At 31.9% G+C, this 12,108-nt stretch overlaps 1 protein-coding gene across 4 annotated transcripts in view; it reads right to left on the bottom strand.

Annotated features, from left to right (window-relative positions):
* The window catches only part of LOC111622388, a 49,594-nt gene extending 39,137 nt beyond the window's left edge, over window positions 1–10,457 (bottom strand). Inside the window, exons 1-2 of one of the 4 annotated variants that reach the window (XM_023364750.1) lie at window positions 9,880–10,186; window positions 9,009–9,088 (exon numbers count right to left, since the gene is read on the bottom strand). In XM_023364750.1, the coding sequence (XP_023220518.1) occupies window positions 9,009–9,011 (3 nt within the window). In that variant the 5' untranslated portion in view covers window positions 9,012–9,088; window positions 9,880–10,186. Of the gene's footprint in view, window positions 1–9,008; window positions 9,089–9,273; window positions 9,848–9,879; window positions 10,187–10,234 lie in introns of those variants that run through there. The other 3 variants (XM_023364751.1, XM_023364752.1, XM_023364753.1) reach the window with 3 other exon arrangements.
* Window positions 10,458–12,108: the final 1,651 nt, after the last annotated feature.

Below are 12,108 nucleotides of genomic sequence, written 5' to 3'. Positions count from 1 at the left end.
TTTTTCCAGTGCATAGTAAATATCATCGTCAAATTTGTAATATTTCCTTTTCTGTCTGTACTCATATTAGAACTCAAGCTTAATTTTGAGGGTAGAGATGAGTTTTCTAAAGAAAACTAGCAGATGAGTCAGATGTTGCTTGGGCAAAAAGTAACGATAATGAAGATTAAGATTATTAGATTATAGCCAATCTTACCCATTTTCACTGGGTTCAAGAATTAGGTCCCCCCTCTTCTGAGACTAATTAGAGAATTTTTAGATGGGTCTAAAAGTATGTTTGATTTTTTGCAAAAAAACAAAAAACCGCATCTAAAATAGTACAGTAGAAACGCAGTTCTTCAGGGTATTCCTTAGTGTACCTTCTTATGACATATCCTAACTTTGTACCAAATTTCAACTTTCAACTCCTAACCATTTGAACTCTGATCTTATTATTATTATTAACTCATCTTGATTATATTATAAGATTTTGAATGCTAATAACAAGTAAAATATTCATTAAGTCCAACCATGACACGACCCCTTCTGCCTCTATCCTGTCAACCTTTAATTAAAAGCCAAAAGCTAATAGCATTAATGCCCTTTATGCACATGCTACTGTGCCAAATTTTGTTTCTTAAACTTTACTTATTCTGAGATATTGTTTAATATTTCAGAACATAATATTAATATTTCCTGAGTTCAACATTGTAGTACACATAAGAGAATGCCAATGGAAGCTTTAAATTTGAATAAATTATGAAAAATTAACTTTCTAAAAAATAGCTGTGTATGAAATTTTGTCTCAAAATGTGATAGATGTACAATATCTTCCACTTTTGGTACAAGACAATTTGAGTTCTTTTAAATCTATCAATAACAAGAATCTGAAAAATATATTTCATAGATTTGATGAGACTTTGCATGATTACTCTTGGGCACTAAAAAGTATCCATGTAAAGCTAAAAGTTCCACTTTTGCATTTTATTTGAGAAAACTGCAATTTTAGATCACAATGACAAATTGCTTTCAGGTAATTAGTAGATATTAAAAAAATTCATGAGTGATAGTTACCAGTAACAATTATTGTGAAACAAAAAGTGGCAGCCTTTTTATTAATTAATATAAACACTAAAATAGTGTAGTTGAGATTATAGGATGATCTCAAATTTACACTATAACCACTTACAATTAGTGCTGGGCGATTACCTAAAAAATGAAAATAGATTACAGAAATCGATTCTGATATGATAATCAATTATCAATCAATTACCACACCTTTAATTAATTAATAACAACAGTGTTTATTAAGTTAGTAAAACACTATTATTTTTAATAATACTTGTTAACAAAAAGATCACTCACAGATTTCACATTTTTATAGAACATTTATTAATTTGTCATTGCAAATTTACACAATATTACAAAACAAACTATAATGAAAAAGAAACTACATAAACTCAAAGCTACTCATAATAGTAAGTTTCTCAACTCTTTTTGGATGCAATGCACATCGTTTCTTTGTAATAATATTTTCAACTTTAAAAAAAAGACATTCTGCAGGGTCTGAGGTTGCTGGAATACCTAAATATGTAACAGCCAGTTTCACAAGGTAATAATTGAAATGGGCAAACGTTGACTGCCATGTAACAAGAGGATCAACATTATATGGTATAGTTGCAACTTTTAAGTAAGTTTTAAATGTAGTACAAAAACCTTCTTTAGACTTTATGGGATCTCCGATTTTCCTATGTGACCATAGACTATTCTCATCTGTGCTTTTAACGGTTTTATTTAAGTATTCAACACAGTCTACTTCATATTTAATCTGCCAGGATAGATAGTTATTGATGAAAGAAATTGTATTTGCAGCACATATTTTGCTTTTGAAATCTGAATTCTTAAATCTGGAATATAACACTGTAGAAACACTGTATAACATTATTTTCTATGCCACAAAATCATTTGTCAATATTATTGGAACAGGCCTTTTTTAGATTTTTTCCAATTTTTGTGATGCGGTTTGTTGACTCCAGAGCTATTGCGATGAGGACTACAACAGGAATAACTTTACTAACTGTTGTGTACTTCTCACCCATCAGTTCAATAATTGCCAAGTTATATGGCTTCAAAACTTTGAAGCATTCTCCCAAGATTTCCATCTCACTTTTAATTAACAAGCATATCAAGAGCATCTTTTAGTTTCTGTAGCACAATGGAACTGCATTTCTAATTTTCAAAAATTGATCCATCATATCATATACTAAGTGCCATCTGGTGAGTACACTGATTTTCAATTTCAAAGGTGAAGTTTCTCCTGAAGATAGTTGTTCGTTTTGCAGCTGATGGGTTGCAGTTGTGCTGTGATGAAAAAATAAATAATGGCTTTCACTTTGTTTAGTAATTCATTAAATTCTGGTACATCAGCCATTGAATCCTGCACTGCAAGATTTAAAGAGTGGAAAAGCATTTAAGGTGTTTATCTTTTCTGACGAAAAGGTCTACTGTTTTGTAAATGTTTGTCACATTATTGGTAACAACTGCAACTATTTTGTGCTTTTCAATCCCAACAGTTGAACAGGTTTCTTCTAGGCACTTGCACAAATATTTAGCTGTATGATTTGCTTCTAAATGTTTAAGTCCAGTTATTGCACTTTACAAACATAATCTTCCACAAAGTGAGTAGTAGTTCCAAGATATGAATGTACATTTAAGGAATCAGTTGTAAGATAAATCTTACTTTGGGATGAAAAAAGTTTTCATAGATGTTCTTGGCAAAATTGAAACTTTAAATCTATTTTATTTTGGACCATTTTCCTGTCTATTACTCGAAAATGTGAATTTACCATCTTCATAAATTTTCTGAAGCCATCTCCATTCACAATATCAGCAGGTAGATTATCTTTTATAATGAATGAAACAAGTCCATTTATAATCTGTTTGTTCTTATCACCTCCTTCTGAAAATAAAAAAAAAGACAATCAGTAGATTAGTCGTTTATAATCAAATAACTTAATATAAAATAAAATACATAATTAAATGGTTTTTAAAAATTGTGTGACAGGTTGTAGTAATTGAATAATGTTAACTTATTTGATTTGTCTTCCCACATGGTGGCAAGAACCATAACTACCACATGGCAAGACAAATCAAATAAGTTAACATTATTCAATAAAATAAAATAATCAAAAAAGTTAAAAAGGTACATTCAATAAACCACAATAACTTTTGAAATGTTCATAAAAGTTTGACTTTAACTTACCACTGTAAGATGAAATCAGGAAAAACGAATTGATGACACTTATTTGTGACAACTGTGAAGAGGTAGAAGCAGCACTTTTAGGCCTACTATTACCTTCCACTTCCACGACTTCCATGTGGTCAGATTGACTATGTGAGGTAGTAGGATGATTATCAACTTCCACCTTGTGAAAAATATATTCATGATAATTTTTCAAATGCGTTGCAAAATTAATTGTGTTTCCACACATTTTTAAACGTTTTTTGCAAATTGTGCATTCTGCGAAATCTGTTCCAACGTTTTTTTTAAAAATAACACCAGACTTCTGACTTCTTCCTAGTCGCCGCCGCCATGTTTGTTTAATCTTCTTCTTCTTCTTGCACTCTCGTGACTCGATCTATCAGCCCACTCCTGAGCTCTGACCGGCGGGACGAATTTGTTTAATCAATTAGTGTTTCTATTCAATCATGAAGTAATCGATTCCTGTTATAATCAATGAATTTTGATTGCGCTTGATTAATCGCACAGCACTACTTACAATTGAGACCTTGTCTATAATTATTGCATTTAGAAGTATGTTTTATTCAATAACACTTTTTTTACAATATGTATTTCAACCAAATAACTAGTTTGGTCCTCTTCAGTTGTAAATTAAACTGTTTTATATATTAAAAAATTTTTTGTTTTCTTAATTTTTTCCCCCTTAACAATGCTTTGAGTTTTTTTATTTACTAGGATTTTAGATTTTCATTGCATTTTTAAAAAACTACAGTATATATTTTACCAAATTTTACAAAATTGACATTACAGCTTTACTTTCTAACACACTTTAACCAGGGATGCACAACCTTTTCTGAAGAAGGGCCAAATTAGGATTAAGTTTACTGACTGGGGGCCGGACCTCCAAGTGATTAATGCGATGTCTGATGCAATTTGCGAGATTCTTTGTTGTATCGTCATGTGGTTAAGACTGATTGTTTGAAAACACTGTCTTCTCAGGACACATCTCACTTGCGATGATAAGACACTTTTTTATCATATCGCCATCTGTGAAAGGTTTCCCATTCTTGGCTATTAAAGCAGATATTTCTAGGCTGGCTTCAACAGCCGCATCCAATTCTCCAGATTGTTTCTTGAACACATTTTGTTGGCTGATTAGTGATCGTCGTAACGATTCGATTTTCCGTTTGCGTTCCGTACCTTGCAGAAGGAAATCCTTGTGTTGGCTTTCATGATGTCGCTTCAGGTTGAATTCTTTTGGCACTGCTATTGTTCCATTGCACAAAAGGCAAATAATGCTGTTGTTCTGTTGCACAAAACAGTACTTGTTAGTCCACACTTCCACTTCTTGAAACTGATGATTCTCGCGATTGACCTTGCGTTTAATGCCCGGCGCCATACTGTTCACTCTGCAAAACAATGTCTCATTGTGCCGAAAATTCTGAGGCCCGCAACAAATCATGTTTGAGATAAGGCAAGCTAGACTACCACGTGCTTTGTTCTGTATCCACTCTGACCAAAGACTAAAGAGGCAGGGACAGAAGACTATTACGCACACGTGGCCAGGCAGGTCTTAATTCGTTCGACCCCTGTCCGGGCGTCTCCACCATTTCTCAGAATTTGTGAGTCAGATCGTCAACATGCCAGGTGCAGGACACTAATCCATCATAAATGTGGTTACCATTCTTACCTAAATTATATTTATGGCCCGTCAGTTTTACCCCCGTGTTCAGAAATGAATCAAAAGTGATTAACACAGTGCAGTGGAAAATCTGAATATTTTAAATATAATTATTAAAATTGCGATATCTCGTTTCAAATTGGCGCTAGAATCAATTTTTTTTTTTTTTCTGTCCTAAATATATCACAGTTTACGACTGTTAAATTTCAAATAAAATAAAAATTAAAAATAATAATTTAATTTTAAATTTACGAAAAAAAGAATGTAAAAATAAAAGTAAATAAAAAGTTCCAATTAATTTACTACTTAAATAACCTAAATATATCTGTTTTCTTTCAAACAAAAAAAACCGCAGCTTTCTAGCTACACGGAATCATTTTACAACCCTCTTTGTTGACAAGTTTATGGCTTGACGCGGTTTGTAATAATTATTAAATCCAAAATATTTTAATGCAAATGGCTTCCTTTTAGTCGTAATGACTCTATTCCAACTACAGTATTAATTTTCTTGGTCCAACTTAATAATAATAAATTTGATGTGAAAAATTTTTTTTCTATTCTTTGTCTATGGAGAGATATTGTTGTAAATTATTGGTTTTATAGCTTTTTGTACATTCCTTTTTGAACTCTGGTTAGTTTTTTTCTAGTTTGAATGACATTAGGTTGACGAATAAGCGTCTTTTCAGAAAAGATTGATTCAAATTCGACTATACCAATCAGAATCTAGAATGTAAACAAATGCTAAAAAATCGTTATTTTCATGGTTTTTCAGCGCTATTTTCACTTATTTTTGTTATTTGACGCTATTTAGACGAATAGGCAAGTTTTCCGAAGCATAAAATTGAAGATTTCCCGCCAAAATAGAAACTTCCCGATAACATCGGAAATGACGTTCTAACATCATTTTAAAATATTCGATATCTAAAGCAGAAAGTGTTAGCTAAAAATAGACTTATTTATAGAACAATCCCCCATTTCTCACCTCAGGGAAAGTCATAAAACAGTTGGGTGCTAATGATTTTGTGAAAGGGAAAAAGTTCTACACTTAGAAACTTCGAAAGAAGGGATTTGGCATGTACCGTCCGCGGGCCGCATAAACATTGATAGGGGGCCGTATGTGACCCGCGGGCCGCAGGTTGTGCACCCCTGCTTTAACTAATAAAACATCTTTCTAAATGCAATAATTATCCACAAGGTCTCAATTGTAAATGGTTATAGTATAAATTTGAGATTATCTCATAATATCAACCACCCTATTTTAGTGTTTATATCATTTAAAAAAATTAATTTTCATGTATATGTATTATGTGCAAAACCTGATAATGTTTTTGCAAAAATCAGCATTTTATTTATTCCAACCAAAACTTGAAATACCACGATATGTTTAATAGTCAGCAAGTGGTAGTTGTAGTCACAGGAGGTAAAGTGTTCACTCACAGATTCTATACTCGTTTGCAGAGGCAAATCCTGACCAAACTTTTGGGCATGCTGAAAGATATAAGAAGAATACTAGGCCTATCTCTAGCACTAAACAATAGGCAGAAACATTATTTGGTGTGAATAAAAAAGTATGGACTATTATAAAGCACATTATATCTATACATTAAATATGTTATAATGAAAAAGTATTAAAAATTTATGATAATAATTCAAATTTTGTGGGTCCTTGACACTATGCCCCCAGTCTTGGAACTACTACATAGAGATTAATAGAGCTTAAGCTCTATTAATCTCTATGTAGTAGTTCCAAGACTGGATCTACATAGTGATTACATCCATACAAGTGTGGATCCATACAATCCATACAAGTGTGGATCTACATAGATAGAATCCATACAAGTGTGGATCTACATAGAGATTAATAGAGCTTAAGCTCTATTAATCTCTATGTAGATCCACCCCTGTACACAATACATGTATGCTGAGTGGATACTGCAAGCTTCAATACAATCTGGCTGTATTAAATGCTTCAAATGACACAATGCATGTGCACTTGTTTGCTGCAGCAAACCTCCACATGAGCAAGCTATTGAGTTCCCGCAAGCATCACACTGACTTAAAATGTCTAGCCGCTAGCCGTCAACATAAAAGCAAACACAAATGATAAAAGAGTTTACACGTTAGAATAAATAATTATTGGCATATTTGTTCTCATATAGAAAGTATATTGACAGTCAAAACTTTCTCTTAAGCATCCACATGCTAAGCCAGCCCATAGAATTCACCCCTGCTTATTTGAGTCTGATTAAATATATTTTTTTTTATTTGGTTATTTTTTTCTCTCACTATAAACTACAATGATTTTTGAGCTATTTTTATTTTAAGCCAAATAATTTACTTACAAACAAGGAGTACAATTTTGTACAAGTAATAACTTGTAAGTTACTCAATTCACAAAGTGGATAATATGAGTATGTATGACTATTTTCATGGATAAAAATTATAGTCCTAGTTAGACTATAAAAGCCATACTTTACAAAACTATTCCACTGTGTCAACCATGTAATGTTTATTTCTTTAGGCTGTTGAAAAATTTCATAATGAATCTCCAGAGCAATCCAATGCCTCACCAAGAAAATTAAAAGCTTCACAACAGGACACAGGCTATAAAAATTCATGTACAAATGTACTGTACATTCAGTTAATAGTACCTATCTTCAACATATGCTATCATGCACCTGGTACCCCTCACAATTAAAAACAGAAAAATGCATCTTTCTAAATGTTAATACTGGAATATCATGTTTAAAATGACTGTTGTTATTATCATGTATGAAAATTCACCCAGAAGTGATTTATTTTAATATATTATGGATTTTAAATGAAATGTTAATTACTTTATTTGTGTATTTTATACATACTGTATTTATTTTTATTTTAAAAACAGAATAAGTGAAAAACAGAACCTTGAAATAACTGAAAATTTAAAAAATTTATCATCAAGATAAAAATTTTTCTTAGTTTTCATCAATTTTTGTTTTTAATAAGTGTGACCCACATCAGATAACTAGTCTAATCAATAGTAAACATATCTAATGATGAGTGGAACATATTATTTTCCTATGTTCTCCATGTAAATATTTTTCATATTTAGAACACTTTACACTACATTTTTTGTCATTTTTCTTACACAAGATACCTTCCTTGTCTTGAAGTGCATTCTTTTCAAACAGATTCCATATTCTCAGCAGTATGCATTAAATTCTCAAGTTTTATAATGTTCAGAATCTCCATTTGCAGAATGAGTGGAAGATTTTAATCTCTTAATGATGTTTCATCTGACACTTCACCAAAGTTAAACCTAATTTGCAGATGAACCAGAGACTTAAAGTTGGTTTTTGTACCTGGCTGATTTATTGTATGAGTAAATGATGTTGGCATTAATTTCAGTTTTATTGAGTATACCATAAAATACAGCTAGTAGTACCATCAGGAACTGAATATGTTACTCGTGGACTTTCCCTTGTAAAACAGAAGCATCACTGAAATACACTTCAGTAGGTAGATTGAAGTCTGCATCTTTGTCCATGTCATTCCAAACACTTCCATTACACTATATGTCTCTACATAATCCTCTTCACCATCAGTATCTTTAATAGTACATTATCAGTAATAACCTCAATCAATATTTTTAAAATATCATTCTTCTCATTCAGTATATTTGAAATATCTTTTTGAGTTAAGTTACTCATTGTTTCAAAGCTAAATGTGATGATAATAGAGAATCAACATATACGAAAAACATGCATTATTACTATCATGAGTAAATTTCACCCCATTCTTAAATAAACCATAACAAAGTATGCACAAAAAAACTGTTACCATACTAATTCACTACATACTAACTTATAAAACACTCAGAAATGTTCAAATTCAGTATCACATTATTTTACTGTACTTACACCATATTGATTTACCTTCTTATATAACCAATTTTATTTTTATATTGAATAATCAGTAAATATAGTATATTAACAGTCATGTTACTTTCACTTATTCCCAGAAATACAATAAGAGGACTAGCTGAAGAGTTGTAAACATTATTACTCCAAAATTTCTAAATGATCTTTAATATGACATACAGTAAAAAACAAAAAAGTACAGTACCATGTTAAAGTAAAGTCACCTCCAAAATCTGTTTGCTAATTACTCCTTGCTCCATTCCTTCAAGATAAGGAAAGATGAAGCTAGATAGATGAAACTAGTATGTGGAACCTGACACAGGCTTATGAAATATGCCAAAAATGATTGTGTGATTAATAAATGTGTTTGTTGGAAGTGCAAGGATGGTATTGAGAGTTACAAGATAAGTTACACATATAATCTGCACTGTTTGTTATATATATATATATATACATATATATTTCGATACCTTTTTAATACATAATTGCTTCTTATTTGTGCATTCATTTTAATTCTGTGAAAATCTTTTGGTTGTCCATTTATTAATTAAACAACTGGCCAATGTAAAGTTTTACCAAATCTCCACTTAACATATACCATAATGTAACAAGTCCCATCACCACATGTCCCAACAGCAACATGCTGCAAGATTAAAGACAGACCCCTCATAAATCTTCATTATAGTAGCGCCTCCCTATAATTCTGCAACCCCAAAAATACTGCCAGCTCAGCACTTATTTAAATAGACTGCTTTACCATCCCATGCTCTATTAACAGGAGTCCCACTAATGTAAAAAAATAGGGGAGAAAATTGAGAATGTGAGAGCATGTTCTCTTAAGCAAACTGCTCCCTTATGTAATACTCCACATTAAGTATGCAAAAACAGTAGCATAAATTAATTAGGGAGAAGACTACTAAAACATTTGTTAGAATTCTGTCTAAATATAGCCTAAAACTCTGTTATGTATGTTTCGGATCTGAAAGTCTAAAATATCTCATAAAAAGAACTGATACGAAAATAATGTAAAGTGATGCAAACTGTATTTGTTAATATAAAAATAGGTAGAAGTTTACTATGGTAGCACCAATGGCCGCTTCCTCCCGACGGACTCCTCCCGGAGGGGAGCCGCCAGCTGGCCGTCGATTGTTTAACGTCAGGAGTTATTAATTCACTGTAGTTCTTGAAAGCTTTTACCCATTTTTCGTGTGTTCAAGAACTACCGTGAATCAATAATTAGTGACGTTAAACAATCGGCGGCCATTGGGTCTACAATAGTACACTTTTACCATAAAGTAAGTTGCACGTTTTAAAAGTCACTTATTACAACTTAAAATTATGAGTTTTGATTTATTTTAAAATTCATTCCGATAAATTACACGATTTATTACGCGTCAAAAAATATTAAAATCAAAATATCATAATTCTTACGCTATAGAAAACTTCACTGAAAAATGCAAATAAAAAAAATATATGTGCGCGTGTGTTACACGAAATAAACGTTGCACATTTTTGTATTCAAAACCACATGTAATATTACAACAGCGCCACAGAGCGGCCGGCTAGATCTTGCCCCTCGACAAAAACGCTGATTGGTTATTGAATTCCAGTGTTCCCAACTGTGGCGACTTGTCGCCACAATAGCGACTTTTAGAAGAACGTAGCGACGTAGCGGCGACTGCAGACAAATCAGCTAAAACTAGAGACTTTTCAAATTTTTTAATTTATTTTTTGAGAAATTTAAATTGACAGATTTTTCTCTACTTTATAGCGCCCTCTGGCGACGACTAATATTCGTCGGTCCTCTATTTCAAATAAGAGACGCAAACATTGACAAACAGTCGTCGGAAGGCGAAAGCGACTCCGATTGAGGTGTTTTAAAACCTATTATTTTTTCGTTTTTCCATTTTTGTTATATATGCATTATAATTACATATTGTTCATGCTGTTAACAATTCAATTATTTTTGTTAATTGTTTTTGAATACAACTATTACAGAGGGTGCTGCCGAAGTTTTCATCTCTAAAACGTGAACGTCGAACGTCAAGCGCCGCTTACAAGATAGTGGCGCTCGACGTTCGACGTTAACGTTTTAGAGATGAAATTTCGGCCGCAATCTCTCTATTATGTGCACAACTTTTCTTATATTGTATCAATAAACTTGTTTTGTAATAAAGCCTTTCGACGATTTGAAAATTTGTTGTTTATTGAGTAGCGACAAAGTAGCGACTTTTCAAAATATCTGTGGCGAAATCAGCGACTTTTATTTTAAAATGTAGCGATATTTATTTACGAACAGTTGGGAACACTGATTACGATGTACAAGACTGTATTTCTAGATTTTCTACAGTGTGCAGAGCTAGAAATCTGTAAAGGTAACATTTTGTAACAAAAATAAATCTGCCCAGGGATTTTTTAAAATTGCTAAATTGAAAACATGACAACTCCTGAATAAAATCTTAGTCCCGAGGTTATGAAAGGCGTGTAGAAATTCTATGACATTATTTTTTACTTTTTAGTGGTAGCATTTGTGGTATGTAGCTCAGCGGAGGATTAAGCGGTAAACAGCCGCTTAGTGTCCCGAAGCAGCCACCGAGGTCATTAAAATGTACTGAAAAAAAGGGATTGCGAAAACGCAGAAGATATATAGATAATTAAGAAAGACGCTTCGATATAGACATCGAAGTAATAAATGATATAGCTTTGTGGCGAACAAAATTAACGGATGCTATTATTGATCATATTCTTTAAAACAAACTAAAAAGTATTTGGAATATACAGAATTTCAAATCAGTGTATAAAGACAGAGATGAAATGTATTACAAAAGACTTTCTTATGATCATTTTTACAGAAAGAAATCAAATAAAATTATGGAAAAGAGAGATTGGCTGATATTTTCAGAAATAAGCAAAACTGTTTACTGCTACCCTTGCAAACTATTTTCAACATCAAAGTCTAACATCATAACTGGTTTGCAAAACTAGAGATTAATTATAGTTATTTTATCGGATCACAAAGTTTCAAAAAAACACATATCAGCCATGTGTACTACTTATAATAGATTAAAAATACATTTAATCGCGTATTTTTACAAAACAAATTACTGTATACAAACAAGTAATATTTATAGATATTTGCAATTCAGGAATGTAAAGAAATCTTTGAAAGTGTAATTATACACCGTCACAATTTTATCTTAGAGGAATCCAATTTAATTGTGGTCGAACTCAAATTTCTTTAAGTTGTGTCAGAAAACTAGAGACGAGATTTATATACTAATAACTGTTATGTATGTAAATCTCCA

The sequence above is a fragment of the Centruroides sculpturatus genome, unplaced genomic scaffold (genome assembly GCF_000671375.1).
Source record: "Centruroides sculpturatus isolate CEXI.00-Female unplaced genomic scaffold, Cexi_2.0 scaffold7, whole genome shotgun sequence".
Lineage (NCBI taxonomy): Eukaryota > Metazoa > Arthropoda > Arachnida > Scorpiones > Buthidae > Centruroides > Centruroides sculpturatus.
This window is presented reverse-complemented; position numbering and strand designations above follow the sequence as displayed.